The sequence below is a fragment of the Alexandromys fortis genome, unplaced genomic scaffold (genome assembly GCF_014885135.2).
Source record: "Alexandromys fortis isolate MF-2015 unplaced genomic scaffold, M_Fortis_MF-2015_v1.1 scaffold_86, whole genome shotgun sequence".
Lineage (NCBI taxonomy): Eukaryota > Metazoa > Chordata > Mammalia > Rodentia > Cricetidae > Alexandromys > Alexandromys fortis.
In genome coordinates this window covers 1,807,698-1,829,260 of record NW_026067965.1, presented here as the reverse complement: position 1 = coordinate 1,829,260, position 21,563 = coordinate 1,807,698, and the positions used below count along the sequence as shown (strand labels likewise).

At 48.2% G+C, this 21,563-nt stretch overlaps 1 protein-coding gene across 1 annotated transcript in view; it reads left to right on the top strand.

Annotated features, from left to right (window-relative positions):
• The first annotated feature begins 653 nt into the window (after nt 1-653).
• Adamtsl3 (ADAMTS like 3) overlaps nt 654-21,563 on the top strand; it is a 224,751-nt gene continuing 203,841 nt past the window's right edge. The window contains exons 1-2 of the mRNA XM_050154110.1: nt 654-763; nt 2,044-2,145. Of these exons, the coding sequence (XP_050010067.1) occupies nt 761-763; nt 2,044-2,145 (105 nt within the window). The 5' untranslated portion in view covers nt 654-760. The remainder of the gene's footprint in view (nt 764-2,043; nt 2,146-21,563) is intronic.

Here is a 21,563-nt window from a genome sequence, read left to right as displayed (position 1 = left end):
GGTCAAGCTCCTAAAGGCTCCCAGCACGAGCCAGTGTCTTCAGGCAGTCCTTCGCGGGGCACGACTTAGCAGAGGAGGCGCCCGGGCCAGGCAGCGGAGGTGGGAGGGGATGGCATCCTTGCACGGGCCCGGCTGGCCCTGCTGGCCCGAGGCACAGCCGCTGCCTCTCCCCAGCGCGCTGCCGGCGGCGGCGGCAGCCGGGGCTCCTGGCACCAGGCCTGGCTGCAGGCCCAGGGCGAGGAGTGGCTTCCAGGAAGCGGGCGGAGAAGCGTTCCAGCCGAGTCTCGCCGTGGCCGCCGCGGCTCCGCGCGAACCGAGCCGCCCGGCTGCGGCTCCGCTGCCCCTCTGCCCCGCTGGTCCTCGCGTTCCCAGCGACCGGGGGTTTGAGCGGAGGACGAAGAGCGGGCACGGACCGACCGGCCGCGGGGCGCGACGCGCACTTGCGGGACAGACGGCGCAGGTGGCGGCGCGCGCCCTCCGCCTCTGGGCCAGGGCCAGCCCTGCGCTCCGCGCGCCCGGAGGGGCGGGACAGGCGGGGCGGCCGCGTCCCAGCCCCATTTAACTTTGGCGGCGGCGCGGGCTGGAGGCCGGCGTCGGGGACCATCGGGATCCCGCGCTGCGCACGAGGTGTCGCCGAGTTGGTACTGCTCATCTCTGCCTCGGCATCGCGCATCCCCGCCGCGGCACCCAGAGACGCTGCTGCGGCGCCGGGTTGGGAGAAGGGACACCCTCGGAGATCCAGGGACAGGTCTCTCCTAGGATGGTAAGGCTGAACAAATTGATGGGAATGACACTGGCAAGTAGGGTCCTCTGCTGGTCCTATGCGGGGCTTCACAACCTGAGCAATCTATGGGACTTAGATAGGTCCGGGTAGGCGCACGCCACCGGGTCCGGAAACTTTGGGCAGAACCTTCCCGGGTCCTCAGCGAGCGAAGGGCGCTCTCGTTGACGGGACACCCTGCAGGGTCAGTGGACTGCGGGTTGATCGCAGTCTGGAGTGTCCGAAGGTCCTGTGGGTTGGTTACTGAAGCTCTCACGCCTGGAGCGCAGAGGACCCAGGCGAGACGCACGCCAGGAATAGGAGGCGTGAGGGTGGCGGGCGTTGGAGTGTGCGAGCCAGCTGAGAGGGGCGCGTGGTCCCGGGCCCGGCCCTGGCCGCCTCTTTTCGTCCCAGAGTTGCCGCCTCAGGTCGGAAACAGCAGCACATTTGCGGATCGCATTAAGCCAGGCCTTAATGCTTTCTCCAGATGGAGAGAAGCCACCGACCCGCCCCCGGACACCGACTCCGCCAAGGCGCCCGCGAGGCGAAGCGGGAGTCGAGTGTGACCTCGGGTTTTCCAGTCTCCTCTCAAACTGAGTTCTCTGTAAACTGACAGGAAAACACACTGGGAGAGGGAAAAAAAGTTCCCATCGCCCTTCTGGGCTTAGTCCTTCCTCACCGTTAAGAGACTCACTCTGCAGGGCTATCCTCCCCCACCCCTGCTCTTTTAGCCCCAGGCTTGGAAGCAGAGGACATTGTATGTTTAGTGAGAAATGCCTCAAACTATCTGATCTTCGGTCCACTCCTAGAGTCACTGTTTTACTGTGTGACCGTAGGCAGGTTCCTTCCCCTCTCTGGTCTAGTGTAGGTGGCTTTGGACTCATTTTTGCCTCAAGGAGCCTAAGCTGGCAGGTGCCCGGACCCTTGGCTGTAGGTTGGCTCCCCTAGACCACGCCAAAAGCCACACCCCGGTGCTGACAATCAGGCTGGGAGGTGGCTGGCGCATGGGGTGTCTCGACTTCTGGAGTGCTGGGAATATGAGTTGCTGACTGGAGAGTGGGACAGTTCCTGCCTCCTCCCCAATCTTGGAGGGCTCATCCTAAAGGGAGCTCCATATCGTCTCCATTCTGCAGCAGGCAGTCCCATCCTGGGCCAACACAAACCTTCCCGAGACACTGCCTGGCTTCAGGGTCTCTGTCCTGGGATTGGTCTCTCAGCTCACAGACTATCTCTGGAGCCAGAGCTGGTTGGAAATTAGGTCTTCTCTGTTTTTCTTTTTGTAGGCAGTGAGGGAGGCTTCTAAGATATTGGACCCTATGACTTCCTGGACAGGATCCCGGTGGCTGCTGGCGTGGGTGATCGTTATGTTCCCCGGTCATCTGCAGGTAACGGGATGGGGGACCCTGAGAACGCGGGGTGTGCCTGTCTTTGCATAGCAATATGATTCCAGACCGTGTAAGATGTTAATAGGACCAGTGTTAACACCGCATCAGGAAATCTCACACAAGTACTGTCGTGGTTGGTGTCTCTGTAGGCATCATTCAAAGGCCAGGAACTTGATACCACTGCGGACCCATGTACAAATTGGGACTTGGGGCTTGGGTGAACCCCATCTTTTCTGCCTACGGTGGCTGTGTGCATGAGCCCAGTTGAGGCTACACGGTTAGAGGTCAGGAAGAGACTGATATCTACACTAGCTTAGCCTCTAAGTGAGTCTTCTGGATTTATTCCGTTAACACAGCCCACAATTGTGCGGTCCTCTCTCTAGGCCACCAGCTCTCAGTTTTCCTAACACAGTGACCCTTTAATATAGTTCCTCATGTTGTGGTGAGCCCTGATCATAAAATGACTTTCGTTGCTCTTTCATAGTTGTAATTTTGCTACTGTTATGCATTGTAATGTAAGTGTCTGTGTTTTCCGGTGGTCTTAGTCGACTGTGAACGGGTCATTCAACCCCCCCCCCCCGAGGGTCGCGAACCACAGGTTGAGAAACTGCTCTAGACTCTTGTCTTTTTCACCCAGCCTGAGAAACTGAGCTCACAGACTGCATAGTCATTTGTCTACTTGGCAAACTCAAAGGCGAGCAGCTGGTACTGCCAGAGAGACAGCAGGGAGCGGTAGAGACGGCGAGAGCTAGAACTCGGTTTCCCTTCATAAGAGTCACCGCTTCCCTCCGGTTTGTCATTGTTAAGTTGGAATGCAAGCCCAGGATTGCTGGGCCTTCTTCTGTTTCAGGATAGCTGGAACATCCAGGTTTCTTCTACAGCCCTTTGGTTTATAACACAGTGAAATCCAGACAAATATGTTTGCAGCCAGATTCCGCCAAGAAAGTGTGTGGGCCCTGACCTCCAAATGCAGGGGAACATTTCAGTTAATACCGTGTCCTGAGGGTGGCTGCTAATCCCGTGCAATGTCTTATGTGACTTAGAACAAGACAACGCTTCCCTGCGGGTTTCACTGCTGGCTGTGGTCTGTGCGCCCTCATGGTCTGAGCAGACAGCCTAGTACTTAAGGGCTTAAGTCTGTTAAACAAGCATGCAGGCATGGATGAAAATCTATACCCGGGGTAAATGAAGCAGAGGCCCCTGCGCCTTGCTGTGTTCTCTTGGATTTACTGTCTTTAAGCCCCTTTCCGTACTCCATCAATTCTGCGGCTTATACACAACTGGTTAGTGAGGGACATCATCCCCTTTATCCCATTTTATGGTGCTCCTCTGTCGCCATATTTTAAGTAGATATATCTTGTTAGAACAAAGGCTAAGAGGATGGAGAGAAGTTCAGTGGTCAGGATCTCTGCTGCCCTTGCAGAGAACTGAGTTCAGTTCCTGGGACCTGGGGTAACCACCAGCTCTTGAGGGTCTGACGCCCTCTACTGGTTTCCAGGAGCAACTGCATCATGTGTGCGCACACACTCCCACACATAATTTAAAATAAAATAAATCTTAAAAAAGTTAAGATTGAAAGGCATGGCTTAGGGATTTTCTGGACAGCATGGTGCAGTGTTGTTATAAAAGCAATATGGTTTACTTTTCCATCTCACCGAAGGATCTAAAATAGAATACATGGCTTCAGAGATATTTCTTCCTGGTCAAGGGGGCTGAGCCTCCAAGACAGAGTATTTCTCTTTATCCTTTTCCCCTCTAGACTGTCTCTGTGTGCTTTGAGTCCTGTCTGCTGCCTTCTGTTCTAAGGGAGCATTTGCCCAGCTTGAATCTCTCAGTGACCTCTTTGGATTTTCCCTTCTCTGTCGCCTGTGGCAGTATTGTTTCCGTGATCAGTGTAGTGCACATGGAAGGGCATGACATACAATTCTCGGGCAGGAGTCTCAGTCATCCATGCCCTCCACTGCTGGAATCCCAACAGCACCAATGCATGCATGGCTGGGTCACTCACCTGTGCATCCCACCTGTCCCCACACTTGTAGAGAGGGGCTTACAGCAGTGCCCACCACTTAGAGCTGTTTTCAGGAGGCAATACATGGCGACATAGAAAATGGGGAACAAAGCAATGTGGGCAATGAATATCAACTCTAACATGGGCAGCTTGTTAAAGGTTTAAAATTAGCATTGTGCCTGCATATTCGGCCATGGAGCTGTAGGGGGCGCTCAAGAGACATGAACCGAGGCAAGAAGCTGCAAACTGTTCTAGGTAGGGGCTGATCTCCGAGGAGGTTCTTGCAGAAGTGGACAGGGCTGTCTCTGGTATTTCCACAAGGCGCATTTGGGCTTTGTAAGAAGTTGTCCATCTGTATTATGATTTTAATGTTGGGATGGGACTGCAGGTGGCCCTCAGTTTTGCTCTCCTTGCCTCCTAAGTAGGCTACAAGGAGATGAACAGATGTGTGAGGCTCAGCTGGAAGGGTATTTCAGCTGTCTAGGGTGCTTCCGCTAATTAATAAAAAAGAGATTCTCCTTCTTAAACCATGGAAAATGTGAACTCTTATAATTGCTGGCTACAAGTTACTGTGATAAGCGCGGGGCATGACCAAGTGAAGCCGAAGGCTCCTCCCACTCAAGCAGGAGGACCCTCCCTCCCCTTCCTGCCTATTAGGCTCTGGGAGCTTGCTATTGCTTTGGGTGCTTTGCACCTAATTTTCCTAGTGAAGACAACAGCTGCTCCCCGACCCCGAGCCTCTATTGTTTTAATCATTATAATATCGAAGGAACCACTGGGTCTAGGGTATAGAAACCTCTGGGAAGTGCGGTAGGCTGAATAGTGGCTCCCAAAATATGTCCATGTTGGGTTGCTGGAACCCATCAGTGTTCTGTACCTGACAAAAGGACTTGACCGTGCAGGTAACGATGTCAAGATCGAGGAGGCTGTCCCAGCGTTTCTATAAGTGGGACTCAGGATAAAGTAGAGGCAGAGTCTTCAGAACCTGAATTTCAGTTCATACAAACTCCATTTCAGGTTATAACTAATAGAACTATAGACGCACAAATGTACATACATGTTTTGTTTTTGTTCTCTCTCCCCCCACTCTCTGTAGGTGCTGTGTGTGTGTGTGTGTGTGTGTGTGTGTGTGTGTGTGTGTGTGTATGTCCAGAGGTTGACATCAGGTGTCTCCTTCAATTTCTCTACACCTTTATTTTCGGAGAAAGGGTTCCCACGGTATCTGGAGGTTGCCGATTGGATAGAGTGGCAGGCCAGGGATCGCCCCTTGTCTCCACAGTCCCAGGACTGGGATTGTAAGCATGCCCTGCCGCAGCCAGCCCTTCTCGTGGGGGCTGAGGCTCTGAAGGTAGGTCCTCAGGCTTGCACAGGAAGCATCTACTCACCGAGCCAGCGCCTCAGCCCCAGCTGTTCATATTCATGCTCTCTCCTCTCCCCTTCCCGCTTGGTTCACCGTCAACTAGCCATTGATCCCCAGGAGTTGCCAGCTCAGAAATACCTCTCCAATCTGTTTCCTCCTCTGGGTTTCCATGGGCACCATGCACGTGAGGAGTAGGAACATGGCAGGAAGGGCTAGGGGGTAAAGAGGAGCGGGGAGAGCTTGTGGCTGCCGTGGGGAGGAGCTGGAAGAGCATTCTAAGCACTAGGCAGCACAGTCTTCGGAATATCGAGCAGGTGGCAGGGAACACTATCAGGACTCAATGGGGCTGCTGGGGACTCACTGGGGACTCGCTGGAGCTGATGATGCCTGCGAGGTTCCTGGCACTATGATAGTGGTGAGTCCTAGGCTGTGGAGGTGGAGGGGGTAATTGTCAACAAGATGAGGTGAAGGCCAGAACCTTTAAGAACCCCTTAGAGGGGGACAGAACATGGCAAGAGAAGAAGTGGACTTGAGAGAAATACAAAAATTGAAAATCCTCTCAGGTTTTGAATTAGGCTTGGGACAAGAACTTGGAAGTACACCTTGGCCCTGGGAAATGTCTAGGTTTGAGGGGCTGATGGGCATCAGAGAGGGTGGAGATACAGAACACGGGTTATGTAATAGTTTCTGGGAGGGAAACGGAACGACAAGCAGGTTTTCTCCACAAACTGCACGTCAGCAAATCTGAACTCCACATGGGATGCTTCCGAGAGAAAGCAGGACGGTGAAGATACAAGGGGAAGAAGGGAGCCACAGTTGTATGTGATTGTTTCATAACAGGGGCAAATTAACGGTCCGTGTTCTTCCCCTGTCCCTAATGGTCCGAAAGCTCAAGCCTAGCAGCCTGGAAGTCACGGTTCAGGGTTTACGATTGTGATTACTCCTGGTTTATTTTTACAAAGATGCTAATTTCCAGAAATAGCATGGAAGCATAAAGCAATTTCCTCTCCAAGTATTTTATGCAATTACTTCCTGGAATTTGTCAGTGCTGAACAGCTCCAGCCAATGTATGCTATAAATTATGGTGGCCAAATTCGCAGAAACCCATTTGTTCTCCAAGTATTTATTTAATCACTCAATAGAATTTTCCTTTGCAAGTGCTTTTAAAATCAGGAGGATGAGCTATCGTATTAATAAAAGTAATTTACAGCTTAGTAAAGTCCTCTCTTTTAAACTTACTGGTGTGCGCGAGTGTGTACATTTGTGTGCATGTGTGCATGCATGTGTGTACATGTGTACATACATGCACATGCATATGTGTACATGTGTGTGCTTGTGTGTGTACATGTGTGTGTGTGCGTGTGTGCGTGCGTGTGTGTGTGTGTTTTAGAACTCAGGCTGGAAATGTGAGACGTGCAGGAAAGGGCAAAGGTTAAGCCAAATAGACCTGGATTGTACCCGCTTCTTAGGAGTTCCCTGTACGCATCTCTGACCCTGGAATATTAGTGTATATGCTTATTTAAAGAAGTGATAATGGACTGCAGAGATGGCTTAGTTGGCAAGTGTTTTGCCATTTGCAGCAAGCATGGGGGCCTGGGCTTTACCCTCAGAACCCACATAAAAATGTCGGGCACGACAGAGTATGCCTGCGATGCCCCCCAGCTCTGGGCATGGGGAGACAGGCAGATAGATCCATGCATGGGACTGGCTTGCAAGCCTAGACTGTTTGATCAGTCCCAGGCCAGTGAGAAATCCTTTTTCAAAATAAAAGAAGGGGATGTGAACAATGCCTGAGTAACAATACTCCAGATTAACCTCTGGCTTCCACATGCGTGAACACATATGTGCACATGTGTGCACACACACATACATACTCTCAAACACATGAAAAGAAGTCATACTACTCATTTTGATAACTAAAAAATTTGAACAATGTGAGGAGTATTTTACTCTGCTAATATTTACCATGCTATAACATTGCCTCATTTGAATATCTCAGAGTTCATTAACTAGATCTTCTATGTTGAGCATTGGGCACACTCTCCCAGATTCTTCTGCCAGCTGCAAGGATCGGCTGTAGCTGTGCCTGCAAGCCCATCTTTGTGTATGCCTGGGATTATTTGATTTAAATAGAGTTACAGAAAAAGGTTCTTGGTTAGACATTGTTTTGGGATTATGAAAATTTAAGTTTTTTGATTTATATTATCAGATTACCTTCCTAAAAGTGTCCAGACTGGCCTTGGACTTATTGTACAGTGTAGACTGGTCTTGATCAGGTGCCCGTCTTTTTCAGTTTCCCAATTTCTGGGACTACAGGCATGAGTCACCACGCTTGACTTAGTGATATATTCTTAAAAATACTTTTGGGCTGGGTGGTGGTGGTGATCAAATGCCTTTAATCCCAGCACTCATGAGGGAGATGCAGGCGGATCTCTGAAAGTTCGAGCCAGCCTGGTCTACAGAGCGAGTTCCAGGACAGGCTCCAAAGCTATAGAGAAACTCTATCTTGAAAAACAAGAAAACAAAACCCCCCAAAAACCAAAAAAAAGTTTGTATTATTGCTTTTGTGGATCTTATCCTTAATGCAGTAGAAACATGGGGTCAGCAAGATGGTATGGGGCAAAGATGAGAAGTAAATATTAGACAATTTCTGAAAATAGTCTACTATCATTACTGTGGGATTTTTCACTGAGGTCCAGAGAGCTTCAGTTAATCACTCTGTGGTCAAGACTTTCAGAAATTATTGCTGCCAGGTTTGGAGAAAGTAGACAACAATTACAGTCAGGGCTCACTTTGTGATCTGCCCGAGCTTCACTGAACGAGACAGATTTCCATACAAGATCGGTAGAAGCTTTGAGTCTTTGTGCCCGTCTCACACATGATCCCAGTGTTGAGCTCAAACAAATTCTGTAGCAGTGAAAACGCAGAAAGCAGCTTTCCTACGCCCTCTGGGTTGACTAAGATTCTTCGCCATCACCCATGGGAGGCAAGGTCTCTGACCTCATCACTGCATAAGCACCTTTGCGTGCTACTCGCAAGGTTTCAGAACACACCGCCATCTTATGAGTCATTCGCCCTGCTATTTTTTCTCGTCTTGTTTGTTCTATTTCATTCCCGTCCAAATGATTTCATGAACAAGTGGCTGGCTAAGACATAGCCAGTTCATCTCATGGCCCGCCTGGGGTTTCTCTCATTAATTGGCCCTGTTCTCTGTTTACACGCGAATGCTGCAATCAACAGTTGGCTTCGAGACTCTAGGACGAGTCCTGACTTTGAGAGGCCACTACTTAGCTGTAAGAGAACCACCTGTTGCCAGGGGTGGATGTGTAAAACTGGAATTCCCGGCATGCTTGCTCATAGAGTTCTTCGATGCTGCTTAGATAACCACACCCCCTTTTAACTCTTCTGTAACATATGTAATCATGTTAATAGCTTTTCTAATATTGAATCTTTCTTGTGTTCTGGGCAGTAGCTATAATTGGCCATAGGGGTGTTGTGGGTTTAATGTTCCATTGGATTTGGCTTGAAAATATTTTGTGAAATTTTCTGCACCTGAATCCATAAGAGATGTTAGTTCACACTGTGTGCTTCAGGTTTTCATATTGAGGATTTGCTAACCTCATCAGATGATCAGGGTAAACTTTACATCATTCCCTTTTTTGTCTACTCAGCGTGAGAAGCAGAGAAACAACCAATCCCTTGAAAGTTTGAAAAGAACTTACCAATGACATAAAAGAGATACTTTGGGGAAGTATGTCTTTGGCAATTGCTTATTTTTTTCTTTTACTCTTTGTGTGTGTGTGTGTGTGTGTGTGTGTGTGTGTGTGTGTGTGTGTGCAGGTGCTCACAGAGCCAGATGACAGTGTCAGAGCCCCTGGAACTGAAGTTATAGGAGGTTGTGAGACTCTCAATGTGGGTGCTGGGAACCGATCTTCGGCAAGAGCAGCAAGCGCTCTCAACCACCAAGCCATCTCTCTAGCCTGACAACTGCTTTATCTATAGTTATTAATACTATAGATACTAGTATTATACAAGTATCTAATTTCTTGTGCCTCACAGGTCAAGCTGGGAAGGTTTTGTGTCCCAGAGATTTTCATATGGCCACAAATTAAACAGCTGACAGAGTGGGGCAAAAGAGAATATGTTCTAAGTTTTCAAAATCATTAAGTTATCTTGCTATGGATTTCTGAATTATTTCCTCTTTTGAGGATATGACCTTGATGTTTTAATTTTTGGATTGTATGAAAAGGTTTAATGTCACTTGTACCCTGAAGCTATTTGGAAATGTAATATTTTTATAAATTACTGTATTTGACAGTTAGTTATATTCCTCTGAATTAGAGCAGGTGGTTCTCTCCCCATTTCTTCATGGTACTCTCCTCCCTCCCTCCCTCCCTCCCTCCCTCCCTCCCTCCCTCCTCTCTCCCTCTCTCCCTTTCTCTGTGTACTTTCACACTGAGGAGTGATCTGTCTCCTACTTCCGTGCGTCCCTTCCTTAGGATCTCAGCTCCACCATTTGCTGGCCACTATTTTATAAACAAAGACAACACTCTGTTTAAACAGTAAGACAGGATTCCATTGTCCTTTCCACTCTCCTGCCTCTGGGCTGCTCGGCAGCTGTTCCAGCGTTTCTATTAGTGGACCACGAGCCATCTTATTCCCGAGACTCTCTTTATTACCAGGTTGTCCGCTATTAGCCCCAGAGAGCGTTGCTATCATGCTCTTAAAGCTTTTAGTGTGGACATGCCCATCTCTGTCACCCACAAATCCAAATAGAATCAGGCGCTGTTATCAACAGAGCGAGGGGAGTTTTGTTGTTCTCTGTGGGAATGATGTGTATGCGTAAATGCTGTTTGTGTGTTTTGTGTGTGTGGTTGTTAGAAAATGACTTCCTACATAGTCTTCGCTTTCTGCCTTGTTCGAGGCAGGGTCTCTTTGCTGTTCTCTGTTTCTCCGGGCTGGCTGGCCCGAGAGCTTCTGGAAAGTTCCTTTACTTCACCTCCTATCTTGCTGTAGAATTACAGATGTGTGAGGATGCACCTGGCTTTGCACGAGTTCCAGGGACTCAAACCCAGACTGTCCTGCTTGTGTGACAAGTGCTTTCCCCACTTGGAAATCTTCTCTGCTTCTAGGCCATGGAGCTCTAAGAATCGGTGTGGTTCACGGCGGAGCATATTTTAAACCACGCTATAAAATGGATCTTCTGAATCTGTAATCTGTGGACGAGAGACCAATGCACGCTAGAGTTCAAAACAACTATATCAATGAAGGGAGAGGTGGTGTGGTTGGAAACAAAACTTGCTGGTACTTGGGTGTGTCTGGAAGACAGGACTCTAGGTGACAAGGAGGATACCATCATGGGGCTGTTTGACTGGTGTGAAGGCACAGTCTGCAAATTCCTTCTTTCTTCTTGCAAGCTTGCTTTTCTTTGTGAGCTCGGCAGATGGCCCACGCATCTGCTGGGCCTGAAAACCTAAGAAGGTGCTAGAAAAAAAGTCAGCCTGAGTGTGACTAGCATGGTTGCCCTGGAGGGGACATTGCCTATTTGTTGGCAACCATTTGCTCGTATTGGGAGAGACTGGGGTGTGTGGGGAGGGCAGAGCTAAGTTGATCCAATACCCTGTGGACACTCAAACCAAATTCCTTCCAGAGCAAACACTTCACATGGAGAAGGCAGAGCATCCATGGGGCCCTGGCTAGGGGCGCAGCTGCAATTAACCCTCCCTCCAGCCCTGGCGCCCTCGTGGAAGCAGACACTCCCAGACTTCATTGTGTATGTGGGGGTCCGCACACTGCTCTCCCTTCTCTGGCCAGGCCCTGTGGCCTTGGCCTCTGAGGGTAGCCTGCTGGCTTTGGCCTGACCCTGGAACCCTCCTTCCCACTCTTGGGAGGCCCAGCATATGGCAGGCATCACCATTCACAGCTCTGGAGGAGGAGCACTTGTGCTGAATGTTCTAGAAACATTTTCTGGGATGCATTAACGGCTTCCAGCAGCAGAGCCAGGAGAGTGTTTCTGTGGCCCGAGTGGGAAAGGGAAGCCCGGAGTGGCTGGTGGCTACACTCTAGCAAGCTCTGCTCAGACCTGTTTGTGAGAGGGTCTGTTTCTCTCAGCGGTTCCCACTGTGTGACTGGCCTATGATTGCTGACATATGGTGGGTCTCTATCAATAAATGTACTTAGAGCCCGACACTTGGAAGATTACTAAACAGGCTTACAAGAAGACAACGAACCCAAGCTACACTGTGATGAATTCACCACTGTTTATTACGTAGTCCTATTGATAAACACACCGAAAAGACCCCGAGGCATATCCGTGCACGGGTCGAAAAGTGCTGCTGCCGTATGAAGCCAACCATGGGTTCTTCCTCAGTATAGCCCTGCAAGTTCTTTGAGCGGAACACAACAGGGAGGTGGCCCCGTTGGCCTCATTATTGGGTTTTCTCTGTGTTGTCAGATGCTCCTCTGGGATGTCCATCCCAGGACTCAGAGAGTGCATTGAGTAACCCTTGGCTCCCAAGAAACTTCCCTCACCAGCACCACAGCGATGTCCTAGATAGCGTTCACAGGGTTTTTCCACACTAGGAATAACCAGGGAAGGCTTGTACTCCAAGAGACGCATGGCCCACGGGGGCGTAGGCACTTTTTCTAAGTGCCATGTGGAAGTACTCGCCGCACTCCGAACTCTGTTTTTGCTCTACGAGACTGGGATTAGCACATAATTTAGAAGCTCAATTAGCAAATGCTTTGATTGACAGTCTCTGATTGGAAACTTGTGCTTCCCGGAGGAGCTAGTGAGAACATGGAAATCCAAGCTTCAGACCGTGAGCCCATACTTAGTCCGTCCTATAAAAGGGATCCTAGCACACCAAGAAAGCTAAAACTCCTCCCTGCAACCCCCACCTTGCGACCGAGGAGAGCACAGAGAATCCGTGACTTCTAAAGCTGAGCACACAGGAGGACACCATAGGCTCTGCCCCTGCCAGGTCCAGTCTCCAGCTCGTGTCTCTTACCATCGCTTACTTGCTTTCTTGACTGCCTCAGACATGGCCAACCAGTCTCTGAGCCAGCCCTTGGCATAACGCTAAAGTGTTGAGGCCATAGTTCCTTTAAAAAAAAATCAACTCTAGCTTCAAGGGTTTTGTGTCCTGCTGCTTGGCACATGCACAGCGAGAATTCCTTCCTGTTCTTGGGATTATTCTCCAGAAGCCGCACCATTGTCTGCTCTGAAGCCCACTTTGTCTTCTGTTAATGAAGTCATCGCTTTAGACGCTGCTGTCAAATATGCTATTAGCTTAGTAGATGTACTTCTTTTTATCATGTTGCGTTCATTCCGCCATTATTATTAATATAGACAAAGTGAGTTTCTTATCCATAATATATACTTGGGTCACTCAAAAAAAAATCCATCGTTCAGGTTCTATGCAGTTTACTGGTGTATTTGCTGTATTTTGACTAAGAGTAGTGATTGGCATCTTAGGGCTGTGGTTTGACATTTTATTATTTATGTTGTTTTCATTTCTGCTGTTCCTGGCTCCTTCCTTCCTGTGAGTCCTCAGAATATTTCCCAGGCGTCCATGTTGATTTATCTGTAGATCTCTAGTTTCTGCCCTTCCTGTCTCTGCCTTCCTGCCCGCATTATTGTTTTGCCACCATCTGCTGATGCCAACATGTCACCCCTCGCAGTGAAATGTACAAACCTTATTTCCATTTAGGTTTTCTAATTCTCTCCCCTAGATTAAATATGTTGAACACCATATCATATGACACAATTTTCATTTCAACCGCAGAGCTTCATTAGAAGGTTACTCTGTTACCCTCAGCCCTGTGTTTGCCCACTGTGGTGTTAGTTTTCCTTTCCTTCTGGAGTTTGAAGCCATGTTTGGTTACTGTGTTTTCTTTCTCCCTTCCTTCCTTCCTTCCTTCCTTCCTTCCTTCCTTCCTTCCTTCCTTCCTTCCTTCCTTCGATTCATAACAGTAGCAAAATTACAGTTATGAAGCAGCAATGGAGTCATTTTATGGTTGGGGGGGTCACCATAACATGAGGAACGGTATTGGGGTGATACATTAGGAAGGTTGAGAACCATGGACTTAGAGGAAGGGACACGAATGTTTGTTCATCTACTGTGTCCGTGATCCAGCATCCTTCTTCTGTCTCTTTGAGGTGTTCGGTACCTTCTCTAGAACACGGCCAGCCTCTGGTTTTGATCTGCACACTTGGGTGTTTGGAACAGAAGTTACAGACTTGGCTCTGGACAGCATGTGGCACCGGGGCCCGTGTTTAGCAGCTGAGCTACTCTTCCCGCCCCTTCCTTCCACACATCTTCCTGTGTTCCTGCCTTTCTCTCCTGTCATCCCCTTCCACGGTCCTCTCCCTTTTTGCCTTCTTTAACTGATAAATGTCAGCCCTATCAAAAGAACCTACCAATATTGGCACTGAATACGTGCCAGGCACCCCCTCCCCTGGCCCACGGGGAATGCACTTCAACATCTGGCGGGTCCTAGAGCTGGAGCCAATGTCAAGCTCAGTACATACTCGGTACATACTCGGTACATACTCGGTACATACTCGGTACATACTCGGTACACACTCGGTACATACTCGGTACATACTCGGTACATACTCAGTACATACTCAGTACATACTTAGTACATAGTCAGTACATACTCAATACACACTCAGTACACACTCAGTACATACTTAGTACATACTCGGTACATACTCATACTTAGTAACCCTTGCCCCGTGTCCGTGTATGTATACCCATGATAAAGTTCAACTCATAGAGCGCACACTTGAAAGGTAACAGCGATCGGCAATAATGTAGAATAATTGCAGCAAGACATGGTTCTGAAAGTTACATGATTTTGGTCTCTTTGTCTCTCCAAATATTGGTTCTTGGGATGACCTAGTTGTCACAAAGCCCACAAAGATGAGGTGGACTTAATGACATAGGCATGGGTACAGCGCCGGGCTCCCACTGAAGGGTCCCTTGAAGCAGAGCACCGTGATACCCGAGAGAGGGTGCTAACTGACTCGCGGGGAGGGGGTGCACGTAGTGGGCGAGCTCCGGCAGAAGGGCTAGTCTTGTGGGCGACAGAGTGCTCGGGACTCTGTGTCTGTCATACTTCTCAGACTGACACAGTGTCAGTTCAACTTCGAGGTTATTTGCTTTCGGAATGTTGCTTTACACATCTTCAGACTGGATTTGGCGAGAGGAAACTGAAGCCTCAGGACTGATCCAGGGGACTGGCTCCTGCACTGACCAGCGTACTGGGAGGAAAAAGAACTTGGTGTGTTTTTATGGAGCAGCAGTGTCCAACAGGAGAGGGATTTGGTGTTTGTTTACCGTACCGGGGAGTATGGCAGTGTGGTAGTCTAAATAATACTAATTGGTGTTTCCCTTGGCTTGGCCTGGATCCTGCTGTTTACCTCAGATTTTCCGTAAGTGAACAGATGTCATCTAGTGACTTTTGTACAAATGTTGGCTTTCTTAGAGGTGAGCTAATTTTACTTCCTCGGCTACAAAAACATTGTTTCTCGCTCATAGACACGGCTTGCTTCTCGTTCACTTTCCCCCAATTCTCTAGAACAGCCTCTCTCAGCCTGTCAGTTGTGACCCCTGTGGGGCTTGAAAGACCCTTTCGTAGGGGTCACATGTCAGATATTTACATTATGATTCATAAAAATAGCAAATTTGTAGTTATGAAGTAGCAACAATAATAGCTTTACGGATGGGGTCGCCACCACGGGAGGAACTAAGTGTATCAAAGGGTCACAGCATCAGAAAGGGTGAGACCCACTGCTCTACAGTCCGGTGTCAGGTGGGCTGCTTGTTTCATGGTGGAGGAAGAATGCCTTCAAAACATACCTGATCTCTTCTGGGAGTGGATGAGTACCAGGATGCTCACTTGGAAATATTTGGAATTTGGCTACAGCCCGTATCTGACCATTTTGTGGTGGCCAAAAGCATCCACTCAGATTTGAGTGTAGTCTTTTTCTCTGCTGTCATCAGGGATTTCGAGTCCCCGCTGCTCACTGATGTATCCAAGTACCTGAAGTGTGCTGTGTGGCAGAGGCTCAAAGATATTTGTTGAATGAGAACGTGAGCCGTTACCCATCTCGTCTTTTATAGTGTGCCTTTTCTGTGCGTCATTTAAAAAAATCCCTTCTTAACTTGATGCCACCTGGTTCTTCAATGTTTCGTCCTAAATGTCTAGTCTTTTCTTCTTCCCCAGCAGATTCATCCTGCACTCTGTGTGGCTTTGGTGAGAAGGAAAAGGAGAGGCTTCCCGGCAGCCTCTGTTTCTTATTAAATAGTACTCAGACCTCTACCTCTGGGGCCTCAGGCTTTCTGCCTTCATTTAAAAAGTGCTAGAGATGATTTCTAATACCTCTCGGGGCTGCTGGAGCTGGGATGCATGTCTAGGTATGAGCTAGGATACTACGGGCTCTGATCATGGGTGCGTCCCCTCCCTCACCTCCCTCACAGTGAGCCCTAGGAATAAGGAGGATGCCTCTTTTCTCTTGACTTCTCCAAGTACACATAGACACCCCACGATGGGCTCCCTCCAGCCTCTTCTCCCCTTTTCCCTCCCAGTCTGGGCTTCTGGCTGAGCCAGGCAGCAGATACCTCTGTTTTACAACCTGTCAGGGACCTCTGAGTGGATGCAGGCTAGCTTTTGAGCAGCGACACTATTTCTCCTGAGCAAGCAGACACTTTCCTTTAGACCAGATTTGCCTTCAAGGCAGGCCAGTGACTGGTTTCCTCCCAGGTTTGTGATTGCCTCCCACCGGTCCTCCCGTCTATAGTCGATTGCTCTGGTGGTTCTCAGCTGTGACTAGTGGCTTGCTAGGCACAGGGTAGGTCTGCAGTGACCACCAGACATCATCTAGGTATAAGATATAGCTATAGAGCCGGGCGGTGGTTGTGCACACCTTTAACCCCAGCACTCGGGAGGCAGAGGCAGGTGGATCTCTGTGAGTTTGAGGCCAGCCTGGTCTACAAGAGATAGTTCCAGGACAGCTAGGACTGTTACACAGAGGGGAAAAAAAATGTAACTATAATAACCCTGATTTACACTTGGCTAGCAGCTTCCAAAATGCAAGATGTTGCATGTTGCAAGCTGTACTCAGCGTCTTGGTCCAGCTGTGTGTTCTGGCGTCGTGGGATAACATAGTTGTTCAGGTCCACTGGGGGCTTGGGACATTGTCATTTTCAGTCTGACCTAGGTGTAGTGGGATTGCCCGTTGGGCAGGGCATCTAAGCCAGGAGTTCCTAGTCACGTCTCGTGAAGCCTCTTTCCTATCATTTGTTCGATCTCTGCATTGGTTACTTTTTAAAGTGTCTTTATTGTTTGAAAATTTCATACGTGCACATGGTGTGGTTTTGATCAAAATCTGCCCGTTTCCTTTCCTGCACTTCTTCCCCTACCCCCCAGCCCCCACCCCCCACCCCTATTCCCTCCCGGTTATTTTTAAACCCGCCGAGTTTTTCCACGGCTGCCATTAAATACATGACAAGTAACAGCTTGAGGGAGAAGAGGTTTATTTTGGCTCGAGCTTGGAGGAGAAAGTCAGTCATGGTGGGGAGGCTAGGCGGCAGGAGTAAATGCCGCCTGCTCACCGCTGGGTGCAGCAAGAAGCGGAGACAGGGGAGTCTGGCATTTGTTTGCAGACCCCCGTCTACAGGATGGTGCCTCTCACGTTCATGGTGGATCTTCTCTCGGTGAATCCTCTTGGGGAGCAGCTTATCAACACGCTCAAAGGAGCGCCACTCGTGTTCTAGAATGGTGTGTACGTGTGTGCAAGTGTGTGGTCATGTATGTTTAAATATGTGGAGGCCAGGGCATTTTTCTCATCTACTCCCAACAATTTCTTCTTCTTCTTCTTCTTCTTCTTCTTCTTCTTCTTCTTCTTCTTCTTCTTCTTCTTCTTCTTCTTCTTCTTCTTCTTCTTCTTCTTCTTCTTCTTCTTCTTCTTCTTCTTCTTCTTCTTCTTCTTCTTCTTCTTCTTCTTCTTCTTCTTCATTTTGAGACAAATCTCAAATCTCTCAGTGACCCTGAGTCCACCAATTTTCTAGACTGATTGGTCTACAAGCCCCAGGGAACCTCCTGCCTCCGCCTCCCCAGTGCTAGAATTACAGGTACCTCCCCCGATGCCCAGCTTTTTCCTGGGTACTGGGAATCAAACTCAGGTCTTCATGTTCGTGTGGCACACACTTTCCATACAGAGCATCTTCCCACCCTCACACTCGAGTGTCTCAATCCGACAAAACTGATGATCCAAATTAACTGTCAGTCTTGAACTCCAAACCCCAGTTTGGTAAGAGAGTATTGCAGACCCCCTCCCTCTTAGATCCACGATATTCTTTTCTTCTGTAACTTCCAGGGAAGTAGCCACCACCCCCGAAACCCATAGAGCAGTGCTGTTCAATACAAGATAGCACCACAGCCCACACGTATAAACGTAAATGCTCTGGTAGCTGCATTTAACAAGTTTAGGCAAACAGAAATCAAGGCCAATTTTGAATTACATTGTCTCCACTACATCCAAATGTTATTTTAACGAGCAGTCCACATGAGAGCTCTCAATGATTTATATGTTCTTGCTTTTTTGCATATTGCTTGGAAATCAAATGCTCATTGTATGCCCCGAGTTCATCTTAATGAAGATTGGTCACATTCTGAATACTTGATTGCCAGGTGTGCCTAGGGACTGCTCTGTGTGGCTGATGGGCAAGAGAGAGCATATTCATTTCCTTGTCTATTCCCCCCCAACCACTCAGACCACAGCCAACTGTTCTCTACGTCCCCTTCTCAGTAGATGATGACCTCTGTATAGAGTTAAAACTTTCTGACCGTGTTTTGATTGTGCAATCGTCCTACATGGTCTCATTTGCTAGTTTCTCACTTGAAAATTCTGCTTGGGGACGGGGTGGAACTCTAGTGGATTCTCACAGGGGCAAGCGGGACACGGTGGTTCGGTTTTGAGGCATTATAGACGCATCCTATTTCCTGTCCATTCTCTCTGATTCCTGTTTGGTTTGGAAGTGAGAAGTCTTAGCCACACCCTTTGCCCACCATGGGACTGCCCGACCTGCATTCCCCACTGTATGGGTCGTGCACTTAAAACCGTGAGACAAAGTCCTAGGGAGCCTAGGAGCTTCTGGGCCAGGAACTGCACATCTAGGTCAGATGTCTCTCACAGGTTTGGTACCGGCAGAGGAGACAGAACCAGCGCAAGCAACCGGCACTTAAGGAGAGTCCGCTACATCCCCAACATCCCTCTTACGCTAAAATAAAATGAGATTTTTTTTCCAATGCAAATTCAGGGAAGGAGTTGAGGGAAATGCAGTGGGAAACCACAGAGCAGGAAGTTGGAGGGAAGAACTGAGAGACCTAGAGGACAGAGCAGAAGACCTAAGAGTTAAACTCTAGATCCACGGAAGGAGAAAGAGAAATGGAAGGAGGCGAGGCCATTTACGAAGAAAGAGGGACCAGCAGAAAGTGGAGAAAGACTCACTGGGTTGTGGGCAGGAATGGAGGGGTACACACTGAGATGTACACTTAGGCTGGATGTAGATGAGGAAGTTGGAAGATGATGAAGAACAGGTGGCTAGCCATATTATTTAAAATTCTGGCTTTGGCAAAGCCTCATGAGACACATGAGCACACTTCAAAACCATGGCCACACATGTGAAAGGAAGCCACTCGGCAGGACCTCTCACGGGCTTGTCTGGTGTCCAATGTATCAGGTAAATGCCTTAAACTGGTGATTACAGATTTGCTTTAAAACTCCGGAAAGAAACATAGCTTCCAGTAGAAAATCAGTTTAGATTGGTGGTGGGGTCTTCTTTCCCAGTTCTTGAGTCTAGAAAATGGTGAAATCATTACATCCCCCCTCTCTCTATATATACATATATGTATATAATATATGAAATATTATATATTATCCACATGGAATTGATTTTGGTGCACAGATATAGGAAAAAAACCTGTGTTCACTTATTTCCCTCTGATTTTTACCTATTGTACTAAAGAACGTATTGACCAATCTGCCATTTACTGGGCTTTGCTTATCTGATATTTAATATTAAATATACACCTTACGTCTACAAACATATAATCCTAGCTAAAGTGAGTTTTACTATACATATGTAAATTTACAAGATAATTTATGTGATACAATGTTTAAAGGAAGGCAAAGGTCATCAGTTTTCTGTTCCTGGGGCAAAATAGTCTAGCAAAAAAGCAAGTTACGGGAAAAGGGTTGCTTTCGCTCCCAGGTCCAGAGCAGATAAAACTCGCCATGGTGGGGAAAACTTGTCAGCAGGATAGCGAGGCCAGCCTGCCACGCTGCATCCGTAGTCTGCAAGCCGAAAGTGGACAGCGAGCAGGAAATGGGACCAGGCCATCAAATCTCAAATCCCGCTTCCCATGACGTGACGTACTTTCTCCAGCCCGGCTCCACCTCCACAGCCTCCAGGAGCGCGCCAAACAGCGCCATTGCCTGGGGACCAAGCGTCCAAACGCAGGAGCCTATGGGGAACACTGCAGAATCAAACCACAGCGTGACCATATACATTTGTGGAGCGCCCCGCTTGTACAGCCATACACGAGGCAGCCCCGGAAGCGTGATCTAATGCTCGTCATGTACCCGCCATGGGTCCTTAAGTGGAGCGTTTTTCTTACCGCGTCCTTCTCTGTTTGGAAGTAACCACAGCAAAAGGTAAAGGTTGCCTCATAATTCCTTCGCTTGTCATTAGAGTCTAGCCACTCGTGTGCGTTTATAATAACATCTTATTTGGTGTTATCCTGTTTTGGATTCTATACACATGAAATCATACCGTATCAGCTCTGCCCAGTGTTGTGGTTTTAAGTTTTATCTCTAGCGACGTGTGAAGCTGAGCTCATTCACTTTTACCGTTCTGTTGCCCTCTGGGATACGGATACTCCACAGCGCAGTCGCTTTGTATGGTTTGGTTCATTTGCTCCTAGGAGCGTGATTGATATGTGGTTTTCATTCTTCTGTCATTTGTGTCTGGTTTTGTTAGCAAGATTTTGATAATGTACAAAGCGAGTAACTGGGTGTTCTTTACTTTTCACTCTGCTCTAAAGGATTTTTTAAAGTTGGGAATTGTTTATATTTCGAAGGCTTTGCGGTACTCACTTTAAAGTCCTTGTGACTTTTTTTTTCTTCATGGGAAGAATGTTTTTTTTTTTTTAATTTCTTTTTTTTTTTTAAATTTATTTATTAAATATTTCTGTCTCTTCCCCACCTCCGCCTCCCCTTTCCCTCCCCCTCCCCCAATCATGTCCCCCTCCCTCCCTCCCGTCCCGTGGGAAGTCCAAGGAAAACCCTCCTCTGTCCAGGTCTCATAAGGTGAGCATCCAAACAGCCTAGGCTCCCACAAAGCCAATACATGCAATAGGATCAAAAACCCGTTGCCATTGTTCTTGATGTCTCAGTAGTCCTCATTGTCCTCTATGTTCAGTGAGACCGGTTTTAACCCAGGCTTATTCAGACCCAGGTCAGCTGGCCTTGGTGAGTTCCCGATAGAGCATCTCCATTGTCTCAGTGTGGGTGCACCCCTCGCAGTCCTGCGTTCCTTGCTCATGTTCGCTCTCCTTCTGCTCCTGCTTTGGACCTTGAGATTTCAGTCCGGTGCTCCAATGTGGGTCTCTGTCTCTGTCTTCTTTCATCGCCTGATGAAGGTTAATGTTCAGGAGGATGCCTATATGTTTTTCTTTGGGTTCTCCTTATTTAGCTTCTCTAAGAACCCTAATTATAGGCTCAATGTCCTTTATTTATGGCTAGAAACCAAATATGAGTGAGTACATCCCATGTTCCTCTTTTTGGGTCTGGCTTACCTCACTCAGGATAGTGTTTTCTATTTCCATCCATTTGCCTGCACACTTCAAATAGTCCTTGTTTTTTACTGCTGAGTAGTACTCTAATATGTATACATTCCATACTTTCTTCATCCATTCTTCAATTGAAGGGCATCTAGGTTGTTTCCAGGTTCTGGCTATTACAAACAATGCTGCTAT